The sequence below is a fragment of the Dromiciops gliroides genome, chromosome 3, assembly GCF_019393635.1.
Source record: "Dromiciops gliroides isolate mDroGli1 chromosome 3, mDroGli1.pri, whole genome shotgun sequence".
NCBI lineage: Eukaryota > Metazoa > Chordata > Mammalia > Microbiotheria > Microbiotheriidae > Dromiciops > Dromiciops gliroides.
The window spans coordinates 178,422,301-178,446,846 of record NC_057863.1 but is presented as its reverse complement, the minus strand read 5'-3'; the positions used below and the strand labels follow the sequence as shown (position 1 = coordinate 178,446,846).

Here is a 24,546-nt window from a genome sequence, read left to right as displayed (position 1 = left end):
GTGATCAGTCATTCCTAATATCCACCAAGAACAGAAAAGAAGAAAACAGGCTTACAAGAGCTGCAGCATGAGGGATATAAATAAGCCAGGAAGTCAGAGAGAAAAGAACACTGAAGTTATCTGATTTTTTGGAAAGAGATTTTGCTTTTTCTGGGATGCATACAGTCAACTAGCTCTTTAAGGTCAATCCCTCCTAGACTGTTCATGTTCTTTTTTTCTGCCAGTTGATGCCTTAAAGTAATGTTTTAGTAATGACTTGCCTTCATATCAGTCATTTCCCACTCTTTCCTCTAAACTAAAAGTGACAAAGAAAAACAATGAAGCAAAAACATTCCATATGGAGCCTGTCTGACACTGTGTACACTATTACATCCTGACAGGGCCTGACTTCTCTGCCATGAGAGAAAAAGTCTATTTCATTATCTTTTCTTCAGGACCTTTCACTGATTTGAATTCAGCTTCTTTCAAGTGATCTGTTCATTTACGTTGTCTTTGTCACGGTGTATACTCTTCTTAGTTCTGTTTTATTCTGTCCTGGCTTGTTTAAACCTCCCCACGTTTCTTTGAATTCTCATATTAATTCCTGCATGATATTTCATTCTATTCAGTTGCCATAGAATTTTCAGCCATTCCCCAAGTGAGCAATACTCACCATTTACAGGTGTTTACTACCACAAATGGGGTTGCTGGGGACATTCCACTAATATATACTCAATATTTCCTTTGACCACTAGTTTCTGTTTTTGATCTCTTTGGAGCACAGGCCCAGTAGTGGGATGACTTGGGGGGGGGGGGGGGCGGCGGCCACGGGCAGTTTAGATACTTTATTTCCATGATTACAAATTCAAATCTGGAATGGATAGCTCATTCTGCAAGCACACCACCAGTATGTTAAGTGTGTCTGACCTCCAAAATCCCCTCCATGAATGTTCTCATCTTTGCCAATCTGCCTGGTGGAAGACAAAGACTCAGAGTTGTTTCCTTTGTTATTATTACTAATCATCTGGAACCTATTTTCAAATGATCATTTAGGATCTGCAATTCTTTTTTGTTTTGTTTTTTGTTTTTTGGTTTTTTTTTTTGGGGGGGGGTGTCCAGGCAATGAGAGTTAAGTGACTTGCCCAGGGTCACACAGCTAGTAAGTGTCAAGTGTCTGAGGCCGGATGTGAACTCTGATCCTCCTGAATCCAAGGCCAGTGCTTTATCCACTGCCATCTAGCCGCCCCCATCTGCAATTCTTTTGAAAACTGTTCAAATCTTTTGATCATTAATTGGGGAATGTCACTTGGTGCAATTTCCTGTATATGTGGAATATCAGACTTGAATCAATGATACCTCGGAGGCAAATATTCTGCCCACTCTACTACTTCTCTTCTAATTGCACAGGAATGGTTCCTTTGTTTGTACAAAGGCTTTTGAACTGTATACTCATGATTATCAACTTCTTCTTTTGTCCCTCTGTTTAATTCCTTCCCTAGCCACGGTGCTGAGGGGCACCTCATTTCATTCTCTTCTTACTTCTTAATGATATGACTTTTTATATTTCAGGTCATGTAGACAATTTGATCTCATTGTGAAACACAGTACAAAATAATGGGACAAACCTGATTTCTGCCAAACTTAAATCTAGTTTTCACAACACTTCTTATCAAATTGAGTCCTCCATCCCCCAATAATTTATGTTCTTAGGTTTATAAAAACACTGGGACCTCCTGTTGTCATTTGCTCCTTTTTCTTGCTTATCTAGTCTGTTCCACTGATCTATTATTCTGTTTGTTTGTTTTTTAAAACCAGTATCAAACAAATTATTACTGATTTATAACATGATTGAAGGTGCAGCAACCCAATACCCATTTCACTTAAACCTTTTTAAGATTGTAGACAATTTTGATTTTTTCAAATTAATTTTATCATTTTTTTCTCTAGTACAAAAAAAAATCTTGGTAATCTGACAGGTACAGCAATAAATCTGCAAATTAATTAATTCAGGAAATAGTTCTTTTTATTATAATGAGATAACTCAAGCATAAGAAGTGAATAGGTCTCCATTAGGTAAGTCCCCCATTATTTCTGTAGCATGTTTTACAACTCATTAATTGTATAGAACAGGAGGGAATTTCAGAAGCTATTTAATCCAATCTCCTCATTTTATAGATGAAGAAATTGAGGCCTGGGGAGGGTGAAGTAATTTTTCCAAGGTCTCACAGGTAATAAGTATTAGAAGCAGAACTGATCTAACCATTCTGGAGAGCAATTTGGAACCATTCCCAAAGGGCTATGGGGCTGTACATACAGTTTGACCCAGCAATGCCACTACTAGGTCTGTCTCCCAAAGAGAGCATAAAAATGGGAAAAGGACCCACATGTACAAAAATATTTATAGCTGATCTTTTTGTGGTAGCAAAGAATTAGAAATTGAGGGGATGCCCATCAATTGGGGAATGGCTGAACAAATTGTGGTATATGAATGCAATGGAATACTACTGTGCTATAAGAAATGATGAACAGACAGATTTCTGAAAAACCTGGAAAGACCTAAGTGGACTTATGCTGAGTAAAGTGAGCAGAAACAGGAGAACACTGTACACAGTAACAGCAACGCGATGTGATGATCAACTGTGAAAGACTTAGCTCTTCTCAGCAATACAATGACCCCAGGCAATTCCAAAAGACTTATGATGGAAAATGCTCTCCACATCCAGAGAAAGAACTATGGAGTCTGAATGCAGATCAAAGTATACTATTTTCACTATTTTTATTATTGTTTTCTTGTGGTTTTTCCCTTTTGTTCTGATTCTTCTTTTATAACACGACTAATATGGAAATATGTATAACATCACTATATATATATATATATATATATATATATATATATATATATATATATATATATACACACACACACATACATACATATACACATACATACATATACATATATATATCTCCCATATCTGATTGTTTGCCATATGGGGGAAGGAGGAAGGAAGAGAGAGGAGAAAAATTTGGAACTCAAAATCTAACAAAAACGAATTCTGAAAATAATCTTTACATGTAATTGGAAAATAAAATATTACCATGAAAAAAAGAAGCATTTGAACTCAAGTCTCCTGACACTAGAACCTCTTTCCACTATAACTTTGATAGGTTAACCCCTAGACATTTGGTGTATTTTACATTTATTTTCTTTTTTTGTTTGTTTGTTTTATTTTGCTTTTGTGGGGCAATGAGAGTTAAGTGACTTGCCCAGGGTCACAGAGCTAGAATGTGTCAAGTGTCTAAGGCCAGACTTAAACTCAGGTCCTCCTGAATCCAGGGGCTGGTGCTTTACCCACTGCACCACCTAGCTGCCCCTTACATTTATTTTCAATGAAATTTCTCATGATCATTTCTCATTTCTTCCTTGTTCCTATTAGCATTGTGTAGAATGCTGATGATGACTGGATTTATTTTGAATTTGCTAGCCAGCTTCACCTATTAATCACTCATCTCTTTCTCTGCTCACTTTAGGATTTTCTGATCATCCCATCAGGGTTATCTGCAAACAGAAACAGTTTTGCCTCTCTTTTGCATATCTGATTTAGTTCATTAATGTCCCATGATACAGCCTGTGTTTTAGTCTTTTAAAAATAAATTCATGGGGCAGCTAGGTGGCGCAGTGGATAGAGCACCGGCCCTGGAGTCAGGAGTACCTGAGTTCAAATCCGGCCTCAGACACTTAACACTTACTAGCTGTGTGACCCTGGGCAAGTCACTTAACCCCAACTGCCTCACTAAAAAAAACCAAAACCAAAATAAAATAAAATAAATTCATGCAATATTTTGTCAAAGGGTTCCTCTGCATCTATGGAAATAATCATACGGTTTTTCTTACATATCCAAAACCATCCTTGCATCCCTGTTATGAACCCAGCTCAGTCATATTGAATTATTTTCTAAGGATTTTATTTAAAATTTTACATCAATGGTCTTTACTGAGACTCATTTATAGCAGTCCTACTTTTTCTGCTCTTTATGTATCAGTACATTTTCTGTCTCTAATTACAATGTAAATGAAAACAACAACAACAAATGGTTAAAACTGAATGCTTTAAAATTATAATGACTGGGGCAGCTAGGTGGCACAATGGATAAAGCACTGGCCCTGGATTCAGGAGGACCTGAGTTCAAATCCAGTCTCAGACACTTGACACTTACTAGCTGTGTGACCCTGGGCAAATCACTTAACCCTCATTGCCTCACCAAAAAAAAAAAAAAAAAAAGTTAAAAAGAAGAAAAGAAAAAGAAAGGGAAAAAAAGAAAAATAAAATTATAATGACCAAGTTTGGCCACTAAGAAGGTGAAGGTGAAGGTGAAGGTGAAGGTGAAGAAGGTGAAATATCCTCTTGCCACTTTGCAGAATTTGAGGGTAGGAGGAAGGCTTCAAGGGTGTGAAGTACTGATTATAACAGCCTTTTTCAATATGCTGGTTCACTTTTTGTCCAACTTTCTTATTATTATAAGAGAAGGCTCTCTGCTGGGACACAATGGACAATGTAGGCAGATCAGTAAATTTTTATCTTTTTAAAGTTTGGTAATGTACCCTGTTTCTATTCTGGAGAATGGTTTTGCTGGCACAGGTATTAATAGTTCTTTAAATGTCCAAAAATGTTCAATTATAAATATATTTGTTTCAGGGTTTCCCCCACTGGCAAATCATTTAAGAACTGGTGACTGAGGCAGGGTCATGCAAGATCTCTACTTTACTTCTCCATTATGTCCTAGAATATGATCAACTTTTATAAAGCTGACTTATACACAATGAGAAACATGTACGTTATTTAACATATCCATTCAGAAGTCATCACAGGTAAGGCAAATCTAGTTTAACAATTTATTCACTTCTCTATTTTCTTTATCTTCCTATTAAATTGATCTCCCTCTTAGAGGAATACTAAATGATCACTCTTCCTCTCATTGTCTTTATATAATTTGCTTAACTTCTCTTTTAAGAATTTCATTTCAGGGGGCAGCTAGGTGGCGCAGTGGATAAAGCACCGGCCCTGAATTCAGGAGTACCTGAGTTCAAATCCAGCCTCAGACACTTAACACTTACTAGCTGTGTGACCCTGGGCAAGTCACTTAACCCCCATTCCCTCGCAAAAAAACCCCAAACAAACAAACAAAAAAAGAATTTCATTTCAGGGGCAGCTGGGTGGCACACCAGCCTTGGAGTCAGAAGGACCTGAGTTCAAATCTGGCCTCAGACACTTGACACTTACTAGCTGTGTGACCTTGGGCAAGTCACTTAACCCCAATTGCCTCACCCCCCCCCCCAAAAAAGAATTTAATTTCTATGCCATTTGATGCATATACTTTTAGTATTGTTAATTTTCCAGTGTCTATGGTATCTTTAAGTATAACCATCTCTCGCTGTCTATCTGAACTTTTTATTGCTGTCTTATCTGAGAGCTGGAATGGGCTCCCTTTTCTTTAGGAGCTTCCTGAAGCACAACAGGTTTTGTTTCAACCCTGTATTTTTATTCTCCATTTAAGTGTTATTTTAAATATGTTTCTTGAAGGTAACAAATTGTTTGAGTTTGTTTCATTATCCATTTGTTTGCTATTGAAGAATTTAACTTTTTACATTTAGAGTTAAGTTCGTGTTGTCCTTAGGGCTATTAAGTTTATGTAATTTTATATTAACTACTTAAAGTGAACATACAAATGTACACACATACACTCTCAGAGAGGTGTTCTGTAACTGGAGGTCATAGGGTATGATGGAAGCAAGGTTCGTGCTGTCTTTGTCCTTTCATTATTTCTCTTTTAACCTATGAATCTCAGTTCTACCTTCTCTCAGTTCCGTCCTTCCAGAATAGTCAATGATCTTCTCTTCAACAGTGGGAATAAATACTGAAATGCACCATCTGGGAGATAGGATTTTTCTCAAAAAAAAAAAAAAAAAAAGATTCCTCTACTTCCTCTCCTATGCCTTTTACTCCTTAAATTGTTTCTCCATTAATACTTTTTGCTTTCTCCCTCTCAGCATGTCAAGGTGTTTTTCGTCTCTTGGAAATCAAACAGAACCTATTTTCACATTCAGTATTCTTATTTTGCAGAGCTCTCGAGTTTCCAATATGGTTGGCTTTTCTTTTTAAAATTCTACTCTAGTAGTAGTCACTTAACTTAAGTAGTCACTTAACCCTCATTGCCCCGCAAAAAAAAAAAAATTCTACTCTATCATTTTTTCCTTCTGGAGCTGAGTTTTTGTGTTCTAATAGTCACTTTGATTTCCTGGCCTTAATTCTTGGGGGGGGGGGGGGGGGGGGCCGCGGCAATTGGGGTCAAGTGACTTGCCCAGGGTCACACAGCCAATAAGTGTCAAGTGTCTGAGGCTGGATTTGACCTCAGGTCCTCCTGACTCCAGGGCCGGTGCTCTATCCACTGCGCCACCTAGCTGCCCCCTTAATTCTTTTTTACATACACTTAATTTTCAGATTGTTCTTCTGAACCATTCTAAACATCCTTGGAGTTGCTTCGCTGTTGGATAGATCTTTTAAACACTTACTCATCGCTCCCCCTCAATTAGCTCTTAAACAACAACTGCTGACTTTTTATGGTATTCTTGTGTTTGTTATTAATCATCTCCCCTCACAAGGTCTAATGTTCTTGTGCCCTCTCCCTCCACAGGCTGGATAAGGTCTGGTTCCTATCTGAGGGTGAGGGTGGCCAGATCGGACGCTAATGCAGGCAAACTGAGTGTCCACTAACCCCTTCTCTACTTTTAGCAGTCCCACTCTTCTGTGTTGCATCGTCCTTTCTGAAAATGAAATCCCCATCACCACAGGCTGGAGCTGGTTGTGAAGGTATCGAGAGAGCTCCGGAGTATAGAAAAGTTCTCACTGGAGGACTCTAGAAGGAGCACTTCTGGGAAGCCTTTGAAGCATGTGCTATCTTCTACCCCCTTGTTACTCTTTCAACTGGCTGGTGACTGTTTTTTTCCTCCTATGCTGTACTAATCAATTTTCTTCAGTACGGAGTTTCTAGTTTCTACTTTTTCCCCAAGTTCCACAATCCTCTATGACCATTTCCTACTTCTCCAGAATCAAAGGGGTTTCAAGCCCCCACCCCACCCCCTCTAGGACTGGGATTTTCACTGGATGGTGGCACAGAATTAGTTGGGGAGGGACAAGAAGGTGAAGAATAGGAAAAGGGTACAGGATATTTGGCTGGCTAATTGGTGTTCAGAAGCTATTTTTCTGTAAAAATTACCTGTGCTGGGTACTTTTTCTTTCTTTCTTTCTTTTTTCAGGGCAATAACGGTTAAGTGACTTGCCCAGGGTCACACAGCTAGTAAGTGTCAAGTGGCTAAGGTCAGATTTGAACTCAGGTCCTCCTGAATCCAGGGCCAGTGCTTTATCTACTGTGCCACCTAGCTGCCCCCACCAAGTTCTTTTTCTTGATGTCACTGATGAATTTTCTGAACTTGGGGGCTTTTAAATGGTATTATCTGATGTGTGGCATATCTCTGAAAGACATCCTTCACAATTCTACCAGGATTCTCCAATACATATTGTGAAAGAACATATTCATGCTAAATTTTGGAGGACATGACAAACTTCTCAGAAAGGGATTTTAATCATAAAGCCCTCTCTCTTCAAGGTACCCTATGCTAACATATTCAACTAAACACTCCTCAGAGAAACATGTTGCCTTTTACTGGGTACATGGGATTGAAAAGATGTTAAAATAAGAGAGCTGGATGTGTTCCACCTGCTCACTGCATTTGAGCACCCTATGACTTACAAATTTCAACATCCACTAGTTTCTGACTTTACGCCCAGTCTTTTCATTTCCCTGGAAGTTTTCTATTTAGAATCCTTCACAAAAAAATGGTGTAACATAATTTCCACAGAAGAGGGATAACCAACTTTAAAGTATATTACTTTTGTTTAAAGTCTGTCTGTGGGGGCAGCTAGGTGGCACAGGGGATAAAGCACCAGTCCTGGATTCAGGAGAACCTGGAGTTCAAATCTGGCCTCAGACACTTGACATTACTAGCTGTGTGACCCTGGGCAAGTCACTTAACCCTTATTGCCCTGCACCCCCACCCCAAAAAGTACATCTGCACACTGTCAAATAAATGTGAAAAGCATTACAACAACTAAATACTGTCTCACTGACCTGTCACATAAGGTTCCAGAGCTTTAGGTACCAAACTTCTTGCCATCTTTAGGTCTTCTGCAGAACAGCTTCCAGATTCTAGCCCACAAGCCATCCCCATCCGCTTTAATACTTCTATGTCATCGTGGATTTCAAATGTGTTGTCGAAATTAAATAGATACTCAAATCTGGAAGGAAAGATTTCATTATTAAAAGGGACCAAGGTTATGAAGATATCCAGTTGATGAACAACACATACCACACATGCCTGACAGAGAGGACTACTGTTCTTGAAAGTGAAGGAGAGCCAACAATGAGAGGAATGAACTAGTATCCATGAGGCAGAGAATCTGCTGCCTGGGAGCTAGAGGTATAAACATACAGCCCTAAAATTTACATAACCATCTTCTCCCATTCTTCAGTACAATCTTTCTGAAAACTGATAGGCTGATAATCATTCCCATTTCTTTAGCTTTGATGAAACACTGCACCCTCCCCACAAAACTAGAATTATGCCTTAAACATGTAAAAATGTTGAGGCAGGGGATCCAGACCTTCAGATGAAGAAAACTCTTTACACCAATGGAGATTAGCAAGTGTTCTACCCCTAGTAGTTTTACAGAGCTGCCTGGAGAACCAAGAGGTTGCGTGACTTGCCCAGGATGACAAAGTCAAAGTTGAAAACAGGTCCTCCAACTTGGAAGCCTGCCCACTGTTCACCACACTATGCTTCCTCTCATATTTTTAAACATGTGTAGAATTTTTAGGTTAGTTTTTCTTTGAACTACATTAACCTGCAGGCAAAAAAAGTCAAATTTATGCTTTAATAATAAAAACAGTGAGATGTTAGATTTTATTTGCTAACAAAAATTAGTAGAAGTAGAGCAATATAGATGATTTGGGAGCCAAGAAGACCCAAGATAAACCCCTGCTACTACAGACGCATCCAGGCTGTGTGCCACCTGGTCAAGTTACAGAGAAGATGCTGACAATCTACAATGGTAAAGGGAGTTCCCCTGCAACAAGCTCCTCCCTCATATCAGAGAAATCATAGGTTTAGTTTCTAATCCCATCACTAACTAAAATTAACTTAAGGAGGTGATGCATGGATATTTTGTCTTTAACAAAACCAACTACGGGATTTCTTCATTTTTGACTTGAAACTCACAGCTAAAGCAAAAGGGCGGATGGAAAACTTCTCTTTTCCATGAACAACCTACTTGTCGTTAGAAATACTGCAGTCGATCACTGTCTTCTTGCTGGTGTTCACAATGATAAAAGGTAGGTGTATGACAGAGTTGGAAGGTGGTGGTCGGCTGGCTTGCTGCTCTGCTTGACGATTTCTCTGCACCAAGTTCTTGAAGGCAATTTGCTGAAACAAGATATACCAACTTATAGACTCACCATGTTAGTCACTCACTTTTGATACTAAATATATCCTAACCTCACACAGAAACATAATACCTTCCTCCAGAAGAACTCTTCATACTCACATCACTGTGAGGTCAGAGCTGGAAGATACAGTTCAACCTTCTTATTTAAAAAATGCAGAAGGTGAAAGCCAGAAAAGTGGAGCAAGTCATGCATGCAAGGTCACACAACTAACTAGCCTCAGGGCTGAGACTAGAACCTAAATTGCTTGCACTCTAGTCAGGAAACAGGGTTTGGACTTACCCCCAATTAGAGATGACATCAGTTATCTCCTGATTACAATGATTAATTCGTATGACCTCTTTTAGCATTTAGAAACTTCATAGTCTTCAGAAGAAAATTCATTTTGAAAATCAAATACCCAAAGGAGTGATATAAATTTAGGGAGTGCCCTAATATGTAGATTGTATATATCATTTCTATTAAGAGTTCATACAAAAAGAAAAGTTTATTTTTAAAATGTCACATCCTTCTACATTGTTCCACTCCTCAACTGCCCCCCCCACACACACAATTACACCAACACATGACTGGGGGAAAATAACCCTTTCATTATAAACATTAGGTAATTGCAAGGTCCCAAAATTCTAAAGTGTGAAATTGTCTAGGCTTATTTATTTAATCCAAAACAAACAAAAAAACAAAAACAAAAAACAAACAACAAAAAAACCCCACTAAGCAAAGCTCACATCTAAAATATCTCAGATAAACAGAATATAAAGTCATCAAGGGGGCTATACTCTTGGTTTCTTTTTTTTCCCCCTTGGTTTTTAATTAATGACATATGTCGTAACCCATCCATGTCGGCCTATGTGATTCTTATTCCTTTCCCTTCAGAAGTTCACAAAGGGTGTCCACTCATTGTGCAGGAGTTGTTTCTAGCTTTTTCCTCACATGACAAGGATACCAGGGAAGCACAGGGGCTGTCCAATGTTTATCCCTCAATCTTGACACATGAAAAGCCCAACTTCTTTTTTGTTCATACATCTCTTTGATGATATTCTTCATTACAGTTCTTCTTGGTAATCTTGTATTTGTTAAGGTACTGTAGCTGGCTCACAACCACCATGAGCTTCTCCCTCACTCTTAGAGATACATAATTTTAATTCTTTAGAGATTATAGTGTTCGTGACTTGCAGATATACAATGCCAAGAGCAGAATACTGGTATTAAAAATTTGGGCCTTCATTTGAGAGAGAAGTCAGATCACTAAAGAAGTGCTACAACTTTCTATTTTCCTGCCCTACTCTCCTCTTCTTGGGCCTGACTCACAAACAGTCCATTCGCAGTGTCTGACCAGAGCATACATAATAATACATGAAATTTAATGGCTGACTGTTGAACTGCATGTCAGTCTGGAAAATAGGCATTCTTGTGATACTTGCAATTGTTTTCTTGTGCGAATGATTAAGCCATATTCTTTGGAGTGAGTATGAATTCCATCTTAGGCCCTAAAATTTGGAAGATCTGATAGAATCAGCATTTCATCTACAAACTGGAAAATCCAAAGGACTTCACAAGCTATCCTTCAACTAGGATGCCATACTGCCTATGAAAGACACTTTGAGTGAGTTTTAATACCTCACCTAATATAAATGAATTTAGCTCCATATACCTAAGTGATCATTAACTAAAAAGGTTTGGGTGGTATTGGTTAGATCATACATTAAGAAAAAATTCAGATCAGAAAATCAAACCCAAGAGTCTCTATGCAAAGATCAATCACTACTGCAGGAAAAACCCATCCCACAGACCACAACGCTGCACACAAATGTTTCAAGCAGAACATAATGTTTTGTTTCTATCAACTTTTCCCAGAAAATATAAAGGAAAACATTAAAATGCACAAGAGGTGCTCTCCAGACTTCATTTCTGTCTGCATCTTTCTCAAACCACCATTACCATTTACTCTTCTTGCTCCCCCTTCTTTGCTTTGTATTCCGTATTCCCAGGAATCTTGTTTCCTTCACACCTCATCCTTTCTTTGTCTTCTCTTCTTAAAATCAAGCAATCTTGGAGTTAGAAAGGACCCATCTGTGTCCGTCTACACCAGCTGATGTCTGAGCAGGAATCCCTCCTTTACACAGCCTCATAGGACAAGTGTTCAAGAAGCCTTGGTTGAAAGGTTTTGAAGACCAGGGAGCTCACTCCCTTCCACTGGACAGCTCTAATCCTACCAGCTGCCCATATCCATATCATGCTTTAAGTTTTGCAGAGCACTTTATAGACATGATCTTGTTTGAGCCTTGCAACAAGCCTGTGAGGTAAATGGTAGTATCAGCTCCATTTTATGGAAGAAAAAGTGTTATGAGGTGGGATTTAAACCCAGATATTCTTGCCTCCAAGCCTACCTCTCTATGCACCATGACACACCTCCTCCCTTTATTAAGAAACCAACCCTATCAACTGAGCCAAAATCTGCTTCTCTGCACATTTCGCCCTCTGTTCTTCCTCTGGCTGCCTGAGGCCAGAAAAACCAGCTGGCTCCCTGATTCAGGACTGGTAAATACCTGAACATAGCTAGCAATCACATCTCCCTACATCTTCTCTTTTCCTGGCTAAAAATAATAATAATAATAATAATAATAATAATAATCAACAAAGATTCCTTCCAATGCTCAGATACTATTTCCTCCCTTGACAAGCCTTCACAAACTTAAAGACATATTAATAACAATAACCCCATCAATCCACTCTTCTCACAAGCATTCCCAGATCTCTTAACTTACCTTTACATCAAAAATCCTTTCTAAAATGTGACCCTCAGAAGTGAACACAATCCGCCCAATAATAACTACCTATCAAGGGGAGAGTACCACTTGTCTTTGATAAAACTAAGTTTCTATTAGTGCAAACATGTCACACTGTTGACAATAATGGAGATCACAGCCCGTGTTACTTCCATGATGGCAGATACTCTCAAATCTCTCTTTCTAAACCAGTCTTTTTTCTTCAAGGTTCTGACTCCACTTTTCCAAAGGCCTAAAGGGACATCTCATCCTAGGTGTACTAGCATCACCCTAAAACCCAGCATGTCCACAACAGATCTTGCTCCTCCAAATCAACCCATTTTATGCCTTCCCTTTTCCTTATAAAGTCACTCTCCTTCTCCCTTCAATTCCTCCTTGGTTCTTACCTTCACCCACTTGACAGGACCTGTAGCTCCTACCTCTGCAAATGGCTAGTCACTCCAATCCCACTGTCACCACCCAAGTTTAGTGTCCTTCATTACTTTCCTTCTAAATAAGCCCAATAGCTTCTTTCTCGTTTCCTTGGCTCTAATCTATACCAACAAACTAATAACAGGTTAATTTTCCAGATCATGGTACAATACAAAGAACATACAACTCAGTAAGAAGACACCTGGGTTCCAAGCTCCACCCCACCCCCCACCTTTACTAGCCATGTTACCATGGGCAAGAAATTCAACCTTACTGAGTCTATTTCCACACCTGAAAAATACTGCAGTAGATGTCTTGAAGATCAAATGAGATAATGTTTGTCATTTCATTGCCAATATTGACACTGCATATGAAGATGAGGCATTATTACTATTAATAAGTAGCAGTTCTGGCCATAACAATCCTACAATTTCACAGTTTTAAAAACATAAAGCCACCAAGGGGCCTAAACATATTGTTCAAATGCCTTAAAGGACTACTTCCTTACAGTTCAAATGATTCAGTTCCCCAAACTAATCCAACACTTTCTCACCTGTACAACTGTGTTCAGAACATTCTTCCCCATGAATACCCTTATCCTCCTTGATATCTATCTTTTAAAGCTTGGATCAAAAGTAATCTCTCTTCCACAATGCTGTCCTTCATTCTCCATCCAACAGAACAGCCACCACCACAGTGTAGGTGTGCCTTTCTTTATGGCATTTGTCCTATTACAGTTCTTTACACACTTGTTTAATCTTCCCTATGACGTAATCAACTTTTAAATGTCGGGAAATGGTTTTTATTCATTTTTATTTCCTTACATTATACAGAGTAGGTCCCTTAATATTCACAATGTTCAATGCAGACAAACTGATGAGTCTCTTCTTACAAATGATACATTAAGCACTGAAAAATTGGTGTTTAATGTATCCATCTCAATCGACTTTATAAATAAAAGTGTCTTGCAGTTATACAGTGTTTTAAGGTTCATTCAGGCTTTTTTCCCACAACAAGCCAGTGAGATAAGTCAGGTCAAGTGAACAAGCATTCATTCATTCATTATGTACTTACAATGTGCCATATGGCATTTTGAGTGGTGGGGAAACAAAGAAAGGAAAAAAACTAAAAACAAAAAACAAAAACCACAGCTCCTCCTCTCAAACAGTTTACATTTTAATGGGAGAAATGACATGGAATCAACTAGGAAGATACAAGAAGTACTCAAGGGGGAAGGAATTAGCAGCCTAAAGGCTTCCTGGAGCAGGAAGGATTTGAGCTGAGTCTTTGAAAGAAGCCAGGGAAACAATGTAGTGGAGGTGAGGGAACAGAGTAATACAAGGGTGGGGGAAGAAGGGAGATGATTTTTTTTAACACCTTTCTCAGGGAGGTTAGCCAAGAAAGGGAGGAGAGCTTAGGAAGATAATTAGCAAGGATGGAAAGATCAAGTGAAGGTATTTTTTAAGAACAGAGGAGCAACAGGGAAGGAGCTTGAAGGTAAGAGAGTGGGGATGACAGTGGGAGCAATCTACTGGAGCAAGTAAGTGTGAGGAATTTTCCTCCTTTTTATAGAAGAGGAAATGGAAGCTCAGGAGTTAAGTGGTCTGTCCAGGGTCACATGGCAAGAAGCTGGACCTAAGTACAAACCAAATCTATCACTCTTTAGTAGTACATCACACCAGTTCTCTGGCTATACAAAATGTAATTATTTAGAAGTTATTACTTAAAGCTAGAGTGTATTTGGTTATTTTTGAAAGATATTAAACAAATTAAGGGAACAGAAATTGTTGCCCACACAGAAAAGCATTTTATTACCTGTAGAATAAGTTCTTGAAGTTGAGACTGCTTTTGTTTTATTCTCTCAAGTCTTCTCTGTCTCTCAACCTTTAGAAATAAGACACACACAAAAATCATCTCACAGAATAATCCCGAGTGGTTATAGATGGAAACAAGCTTGGGATTCCAAAGCAATTCAAGATAACAATTAACCCACAACAATTCTCCCATTAAAAAACTAAAATTCTTGATTTCAGGGACTTTTTGGCATATGTTTCTATGATCCTTCATTCAGCCTCCAACTACACCTGCCAAATATTTTTAAAGTGGAATTTCGTTTTCCCCTCAATACTGTCCACATTCACATGCTTTATGACTACAATTTGTTTTAATGACATTGAGATGTCATACGTCATAGGAGCATAGATTTAGGGCTAGAGGGACCTTAGACCCCCATCTAGTCCAACTCTTGCATTTTACAGATGAGCAATCTTAGGCCCAGAGGATTTATTTCCCAGGGTCACAAAGCTCCTAAGTATCAGACTTTAGTCTGTGGGTCTTGCCACATTCATTAAATGAAAAGATCTCTCGAATGAAGAGATGCTATTCCTGTAGATATGCACCGTGGAGAGGGAAAATAGGAAAGGATTCACTTTCCCATTATGTTGAGGCTGGCAATAAATTCCTGGTAAAGTTAACAATTATTTTCAAAATGGCAGACCTAACTATCCTCATTAAAATTTGGATAAACTCAATGCTAAGAGGTTCACCCTGCCCACAGCCATGGCATTACTACATTAGATTTGGGTCTATACAGTTAGGCTCAGTTCTCTGACTTGGAGCCTGACAGCTATGTAAAGAAGGAAGGGAAACCCTCTTTAAAAGTGTGAAAGATGAGAAAGCATGCCTCTCCGTCCTTCACCACCATAATGCCTTCATGTAGTGGCAGTAATTCTAATATTGTAGCTGATTCTATTACCCTTAGCAAATGTTGGCCTATTTAGGAAAACAGCCAACACTGCAAACTCTTCAGTAATTTCCCCAAGAACAAAGCTGAAGCCTTGGCATGCTCACTATAAAAGATAACCAATATCTACTGACAGCTCCAGAGGACACTAAGTGCAATAATTTCTCACAGAAACTGAAAAGGGCCTGGGGGTGGGGCAAGGAGGATGATTATCTCTCCTCCAGAATTCTAGAGAACACACTGAACAGAGGAGAGCGAAGAAGCCGGCAGCTTCAAAGGCTGAGTCATATAGACTCTAATTAGCTACACAAGGATTATATTAGAGCACAAGAACTATTATGCTCCTCAAAAAAAAGGTTTTTACTCCAAAGAATTCAGAAATGATTTGCAGTTTCAATTAAATCTGAAAATCAATGACACAATTACCGATAGCTCAATTACTGAGCTCTTTATTTGTACATTTACACATATGTATTATAATTAGGCATGGGAGGACAGACCACAGAGTTGATAAGTGGATGGGGAAGATAGGCAAAAAAGGAAGCAAGGATGTCTCTCCATCACCTGAGTCACAGAACAAAAAATTCTGCAAAACAACACTGGCGGGGGGGGGGGGGGGGGGGGGGGGGAGAGAAGACCTGCAGTGTAGGGATCCTGCCTGTGTAACTTGTTTCATCAGAGCAAACTGATAAAAAATGATTAATGAGTGTTTAGGTGACATCAATGAAAATATAAAAATATCTACCAGATTTCTAGCCTTTCAAATATCATGTATAAGTAGGTTTGAATCAGATTAAAATGAATAAGGAAGGGGAACTAGTTTTTTCATTATTCATACCTCTAAATTCTGACATTCTTGAGCTGAGTTGGTTGGTAGACCAATCCATTTTATTTCCTTCTTCTCCTTTGAGATAATATTCATGGCCATTAAGACATTTAAGGCATCGTAGACTCGTCGTCTTATATTCTTCTGGTCATAAGCCTGCTAAAGACATTATGCATTAGAGGAAGCTTCATGAAATTGGTTTGAAGATATATGGCAGGAGATAAGGAGGTGAGATAGACTTTATTTTACACAGTGGAGTACTAAAAATAGTTCATTACTCTCTTCCCCATGCCCATAGGTAAGGGAAAACCAAATTCCCCAAAGAGTAAGCCTCATAAAGTGTCAATACATTAAATTAATGGTATTGATCTCTCCCAAAGCCTTGATTATAATGAGCTTGACAGCCCTTGAAAGAAAATACTCTTCGAAAGTCCCAAAGGGAAACCTTCAGATCCTTTAGAAAACACGAATTCATCTACATCATACTTACTGATTCATTTGGTAAAATGTGGTTATCAGCAGCACTGAACTCTGCAACCAACTCATCTGCCACTTCATTATATGAAGTGGTTCCTTTCCTCTGCACCTTCTCACAAACCTTCATTGAAAAATGTCTTAATCCCTTGCCATTCTTCTCTCCTTTCCTATTGCGCTTCCTTAAAAATACAAAGTAAAATAATATTACCTAAAATCAACCTTCAACTAAAATCCACCCTTATCTAAAAATGAAATTACTCTATTTACAAGACAAAACTACAACCAGAGCAAGAGGATCATATCAGATGGCTCTAACTGGAATCATACTTCATTATTTCAAGGCAAAAAACTATTAGATATAACAAGGGAATTTGAAGATTGTTTTTTTTAAAGGGCAGAAAATGAACATGCCAAGAAGTCAAATCTTACACCTCACACTGTTAAAATACTGTGAGAAATCTTAACAGGTAAAAGCTGTATACTAGATGTTAAGTTTTTTGAAGGCACTATATAAAAATTCTACTTTTCTGAACAAAATTTTAAGGAAAAAACATAAATATGAGTGTAAGAACCATAAACGTCATCAACAGAGTGATGTCTATCTACAAGGTAAGATAAACAATTAGAATCTACCTTGTAAAAATAAATAAGATTCACAACTGTTAAAGAAAATTTCTAGTGTTCTGTGTCACATTAGGAAAAGAGGTTTTAGGTTTTTTGAAGTAGACATAGTAATGAAATATAATCATTTGGATTTCTACCTTCAAATAGGTCTAAAACGCAGGGACGCACACAAGTTTCTGTAGGGAAGCCACATAAGACTGTCATCATAAGGCAATTCTACTTAAAAGCCTATTTAAGTGACCTTTTGCTCAAAGTGAAAAAACTATTTCAGGATGAGGAGAGCGAAAGTTAAAAATAGAAGGGTGTTATATAACTGAGGACACCATCCCCTTCTAAAAGGTTTATAGTCATCGAATTGATACTGAACTTCCTACGGTGTCATTTTCTAGTACAGACAACAAGTTACCACAGCTGCATTGATGAACATATCTCAATCCCTCATCTTCAGCCAACAATGATAAACCTTGAAAGTGTAACTACAATATTAATGGAGATGGAGCTATTGGACCGCTTTCCCAACAATCTGATTTCTCAGATGCTAAAGTGAAAGTGTGTTCTTGATTATATATCTATTTTGGGAATGATTTGAAATTTTTCATATGCCTTAATTTTTTCAATTTCTTAAAGTAATAAGATCTCTGAAAAATAAATTAAAACTGAAAGCCCTAACATATTTGGTTTAGTTGCAAGACTATAATAGCTCCTTTAGCCAAGACAGAGAGATTTATGATTAAAATCTTAAGAAATTCTTTAAACTTCTAATAATTGGAGAGGAATATTGCTCACCCCGCCGACCAAGGTGAGGAGTCTGAAGCCTGGTTCTGTGATACAAAATGTGTGTTAGGCGTATGTGGACTTCCTACAAGGATAGTATTTGGCGCAGCAGATCTCTGAGGTGTACCAATTACCTACAGTTAAAAAAGACAATTCAAAATAGAATTAGAAATCTCCCATGTTATGAAGATGTCATTTTTTATAACTTACTAATCATCTAGAGCTACTTAATTTAATTAACTAAGACTACCAAGAATAATCAAGCACTCACAGCTGACTCTTAAGGAATAATACAAACCCATCTCTTCTAAAAACAAACTTATTTTTCCTTAACTCCTTCACCACTTTAAACAAAAAACATCAATAAGCCACAAGTCTAAACAAACCAAAACCAAAATAACACACAAGCCATAAGTGAATAAAATAATAAATTTAAAGCTTTTTTAAAAGGGGGGGGCAGTCAATTGCTGGGGAGAAAAATTAGTAAATTAGTTCCTGCAACAGTGACTTAATTATTATATAGATGGATTGGGGGGGGGAGGGGCGCAGCGGGGTGTGTGTGTGTGTGTGTGTGTGTGTGTGTGTGTGTGTGTGTGTGAGTGTGATTCTTCAATAGCTTTTAACAGTACTAAAAAAAAATAGGCAGTATGGGGCAGCTAGATGGCGCAGTAGATAGAGCACCAGCCCTGGATTCAGGAGTACCTGAGTTCAAATCCGGCCTCAGACACTTAATAATTACTAGCTGTGTGACCCTGGGCAAGTTGCTTAACCCCAACTGCCTCACTTAAAAAAAAAAAAAAAAAGGCAGTGAAAATTCTCTCAGAAATAATGTACAGAAAGACAACTCTATGCATAGATTTGTGTACATATGATCAACCTCCATCAATTAGATAATGCCTATTAACCATGAATAAACTGATAGTTTAGGGTTCCCAGTGACATTTATTTTCAACTTCAGAGTTTCTTTACCTTTCCTTGTATAAGGTAGGGATGGGAGAGGAGTAATGCAAACTAATTCAATATAATTTAATATACACTAATGCCCGTTATGTTCAAAGAATTAGGCACTGAGAATAGTGCACAGAATAAAGAAGATACATTCCTTGCCTCAAGTAGTTTATAATCTAGACTAGGAGTTAGCATACTCTTGCCAGATGGCCCAATAAAATTAAGAATGGGTTTTGTTTTTTTAAATAAAGTTTTCTTATATTTTAAAAATATAAAAACCAGCCCAGAAGACTAGATTTGGTCTACAAGGCAGACCCCTGAAATAAATTGTGTACACAAATATAATACAAAACAAGAGATACAAAAATGTTAAGTGTGCATGTACATATGTACACATGCACACGCACACACAATCAGGAACTATTAAAGATTTCAGAGAAGGGGAGTGATATGATCTGAGTAATACATTAAAAAGACGGAGCTGGAGGCAGGAAGGCTAATTACAGTTAACATTTATCTATTACTTTCAGGTTTGCAAAGCACTTTACAAATGTTATTTCATGTGATCCTCACATCCTCATTTCACAGATGAGGAAGCAGTTAAGTGACTTTGCTAGCATCCCACACCTAGTAAGTGTCTGAAGCAAGATCCAACCTCATGTCTTTGTGCTCCTAAGGGCCGCCTCTTAGCTGCCTTAAGAACTAGAAAGGGCCTTAGATCATCCAATTGAATTCCTCCATTTTACAAATGTGGAGGTCACCAGGGCACAAAGTGACAGCCCAGATTCAATGCCAGGCCCTCTAATCTGAAGGGTAGCATTCACTTTTCGGTTGCACAGCACTAGTTAGGCTGCTGTCACAGTCTATGCATACAAAGTAAACTAAACTGGAATTGTAGCAGTGAGAATAAAAAGAGATAAAATGGGAAGGACAGAGACTCAAATAAAACTTGTTAAATGATTGGGTAGAGAAAGGGCAAGAGACTGAACAAGCAGGGTGATAGAAAAGAGTAATGGTGCTGCTGTTGTTAGAAATAGGTATTTAGAATGAATCTGTTTTAGGAGGGAAATGATGTATTCAAGTTTAGACATGCAGAATTTGAGGTACTAGAGTGATTTAGATGGAAATATCTATCCTGCCGGCATTAAGAAATGCAAGCCTGGAACTCAGGGCATAGGGCAAGACATCATCCATCTGCACAGAGGTGAAAAGCTCAAGTCATAAGAAGCTAACAACGGAACTTTGGAGAATGCCTCAACTGAGAGACAGGAGAGGAAAGAGCAGGCAGTGAAGGTGACAAGGAAGCAAGAGAAGAACAATTAAGCAAGCTGCCAAAAGATTAAATTAGACTATAAGGTGAAATATAGAATCACATTGTCAGGCTCAGATATATACCTCATGCTCATAGAGTCATACCTGCAATGAAGTCAGCAAATAGAAACCAATAGCTTACAAGTATTGGCATAGTCAAAATTTCCTCAGTTACGCACAAACCATAATCTTCCTACTATGTCTTTAACATAATGCCAAATAAATTATTGTTCAACAAACAAGTCATTTTATGTCCTTTGAAAATAATTCTGAAGTCACACATCAATTAGTGCCTCAATATTAACATGTAACAAAAAGTACACCCCTTAACACATGGTTAAAATTTTACCCTTCTATAGACAACGTATTACATGTTCCTTCCAAATAAACTAATGACTTTCTATAGCATTATTCTCAAACATTTATGAATAAATGTTCAGATTCCATCTATAGCTAAATTTAATCATATAAACTATAGTCAATGTATGGGGGGGAGGGGGAGGGAGAAGAGAGAAACTTCAGCAAAATGTGTTAAAGTGAGATACTGAAGGTCAAAAATACCCAAGAAAGAATGTATCATTGAAAAGATTCACCATAGATAATATCTTGGGTTATTTTAAGCTTGCTATCCCCTTTTGTTCCCCTTCTTAACTGGATAAATGCATTACCTAATATGACACCATTAATAGCTGACAGAGGAGCTTTTTTTATTATCTTCCTTAAGTCCAGGTGACCTCATTCAATGTTAATGGTTCACACACATAAAGTTATGGTCCATGAAAGGAGAAAAAGTTGAAATGAATTGTCACTCTTTTCCTTTAAAGAGTATTTATATTTTCAATTATACATGTTTATGGAGTTAACCCTAAGCTGTTAAATTCTAATTTTATGTTTAAGTCCCATTATTTTTTACTTTCATTACTACAATGACCAAACACTCATTAAGGAAGTAATCTAAAGGCCCTCCCCTACTGATGACAACCTAATAGTGCTTGTTAGTTATTCTGGACACAGACACGCAACATTCATTTCACCTAAATACTAAACTTTAAATATAAATTTTGTGGCCTACATTAAAGTATGCTGCAATATAGAATGAAAATGTGAAAATTCATAAGTAATAATTAATATTTATTCCTAGGCAAACAGTTTTGGAATATGGTACGAATATTTTAAAAACTCATCTCTACTGCACTGTCCTTATTTTCTACTATTTGCTATAGCATTTCCGTGGTTTAAAAAAACCAAACACATGTATACAGTACTAAACCTAAATAAAAAATCAATTCATTGGAAAGACATTTATTAAGCACCCACTGTGACAGAAGATTGTACTATACACTAAGAAAAAAGAAAAGTTGGGGCAAAGTACCATCCCTGACCTTATACAATCTTGGTCTCCTCATAACTTTTCATTTGAGATAATAAAACATTAGAGCCCAGAAAAACAAACTAGCAAACTTTTAGTCTGATAGAATCATCAGGGAATTATAGAACAGACAGGGGTCCAGGGACAGATTTCAGGGGGTCAATGAATATATTTTTAATAATAATGATAATAATAATAGCAGCTAACAGGTATACAGTATTTACTATATGCCAGGCACTGTGCTAAGCATTTTACAGTTTAAAATATTTTGACAACTAAATTTCAACATAACTGGTTTCCTTTGTAATCCATTCTATTTATTTTATGCATTTTAAAACATTATTCTGGGGCAGCTAGGTAGCACAGTGGATAAAGCACTGGCCCTGGATTCAGGAGTACCTGAGTTCAAATCCGGTCTCAGACACTTATTAGCTATGTGACCTCGGGCAAGTCACTTAACCCCCATTGCCCCACCCAAAAAAAAAACAAAAAACAAAAAACATTATTCTAAGAAGGGGCCCACAGGCTTCACCAGAATGTCAAAGGGCTCCATGGCACCAAAAAAATGTTCAGGAGCCTTGCTTTTGGACTGACAAGTTCTCCAAATAGCTACGGCCTCATCCCTTTAAGCATCAGAACTTTTCAAACGAATTTGGCTATTCTACACGGAACTCTTAAGATACCGTGTGTACTTCCTGCCTTTAGCAAAATCAAATCTCGGTTACTCTTGATGATTTTTATGAAAGTCCATTATTCTGCTGAGTTATAATTATTGCCCTGGAAAATTTTATACTGATCGAGAGGGATTGTCCTTTGCACCAACTGGAGATCTTCACATATTTGTGGCTACAAGGATCAGACTGCCAGCAATCATTCCTCTCAACCTGACTAGAACAGTACTCTTCTCCCCTCTGAATTGGCTGCTGCTTCTACAATATAGTAGAAAGAGCTGGAGTCAGTGTACCTGGCATCTAGCTTTAGTGTAACATCTATTTGGGTCATACAGACATCTTGGTTGCTTAACTTCTTCTTCTTGGCTGGGTTACAGATAGGAGAGGTTGACTTGGGGTATTCTGTATATATGATTAAAGGATTCTAGTATAGATATATAGTGGTTTTAAATTGTACCTTTTGTCTTTAACCATTATATTTTCACTTTTCTTTAGTCACAATAATTATTGTAGTATTTTAGATAATAAGAGTGAAACAGCTTCAAGGAAAATGAAAAGGAGACGACAGAGAGAATGAAGGGAATAGCCGCAGAGAAAGAAATGTGAGAGAAAGAGAATAGTTAACAAGTATAGAATTTATGAGCTTGGAAAATAATACCATCATTTCCTTTCAGCATATGGCTAAGAGCAATGTATAAACAGATATCACAGCATCCTGAGATTATATGAATAATCCCTAGGAAATAATTTAGAGCCAGCTCACTAATGATGGAGTAGGGAGGAAGTAACATCTTGTGAAGTCAATAATGACTATGGGACTTGAGAAGAAAGCAAAAATTTAAGCAATTATTTTATGGATCCCCTAATACTTTCAGTCCCCAAGAGAGCCACTTAAATTCCCAGCCAGTCAATAAACATTTATTAAGCACTTACTATATGCCAGGCACTCTACTAAATATAGTTCAAGCTTGTCAATATTGAGCCAAAGAGAATAAGCTTCAAGAGTGATCTGTTTCACCGTCAAATACTACCTTCTTATCTTAGGGTAAATCAACACCAGGAATTATTATTTATAATGGAACCGAAGACACTAGCTCACTGGATAATAACAAATGTTTAAGAGACCACTCTAGATAGTTCAGTTTTATTAAAGATAAGGATTCACTAGCTCCCTTCTGATCTGAAACCAAGAGATCTCTTGCTTTTGAACATAAAAAGGCTTAGTAAAATTTATTGTTTTTCTTTGTTTTTAAACCCATAATCATATGATCTTTCTGGATATAAAACTACACATGATCAAAATAAAACAACTAGTTGTAAGAAACTTTAAAGTGCTACAGTAGGGGCAGCTAGGTGGCGCAGTGGATAGAGCACCGGCCCTGGAGTCAGGAGTACCTGAGTTCAAATCTGGCCTCAGACACTTAACACTTACTAGCTGTGTGACCCTGGGCAAGTCACTTAACCCCAATTGCCTCACTTAAAAAAAAAAAATGCTACAGTAAAAATTATTTGAAAAAAAAAAGATCCTCTAATCAATGAAAATGTTTCTACCTATTTATATTGGCAAACATAATAGAACTCCTGAGGGAATGAAAACCTTGTTAAAAATAACAAATTAAGCTTTGACAGATAAACCCAAATTACAGTTTAGGATTACCTGAGAAAACTAAGAAAAAATGTTCAACCTATCTATGAAAAAGTACAGAATCATAAAATCTCAGGATAAAATGGAATAAACAAAGTGCCTGTGTTTTGGAAGCTCTAAGCACTGTGTAGACATGGTAGGCATAAAACAGACAACTAGAGATAGAACGAAGAGTTTATTACATAAGCTGTAAAGTTTTCTAAACAAGGAAGTATGAAAGAAACCATAGTTCTATAACCAGGACCTTAGAAAGCTATTGAAATAAGAGTTGGAACAAAAAGCAACGTGGAAAGAGCTAAAGAGAAATATTTTTTCTAAAGGATATGAAAATGGAGTGAACGGATGTATCATGATTTTATTGAAAGCAAAAGAACATAAGGCTTATAGAGACAAGATGTTTACAAAACAGATTCGAGAAATA

The 24,546-nt window shown here is 37.6% G+C and overlaps 1 protein-coding gene across 2 annotated transcripts in view; it reads right to left on the bottom strand.

The window, feature by feature from the left end:
• The window catches only part of TFDP1 (transcription factor Dp-1), a 143,426-nt gene that overhangs the window by 7,079 nt on the left and 111,801 nt on the right, over positions 1–24,546 (bottom strand). The window contains exons 5-10 of one of the 2 annotated variants that reach the window (XM_043997069.1): positions 18,194–18,315; positions 16,797–16,962; positions 16,319–16,465; positions 14,553–14,621; positions 9,366–9,517; positions 8,167–8,333 (exon numbers count right to left, since the gene is read on the bottom strand). In XM_043997069.1, the coding sequence (XP_043853004.1) occupies positions 8,167–8,333; positions 9,366–9,517; positions 14,553–14,621; positions 16,319–16,465; positions 16,797–16,962; positions 18,194–18,315 (823 nt within the window). The remainder of the gene's footprint in view (positions 1–8,166; positions 8,334–9,365; positions 9,518–14,552; positions 14,622–16,318; positions 16,466–16,796; positions 16,963–18,193; positions 18,316–24,546) is intronic. The other variant, XM_043997070.1, reaches the window with a different exon arrangement.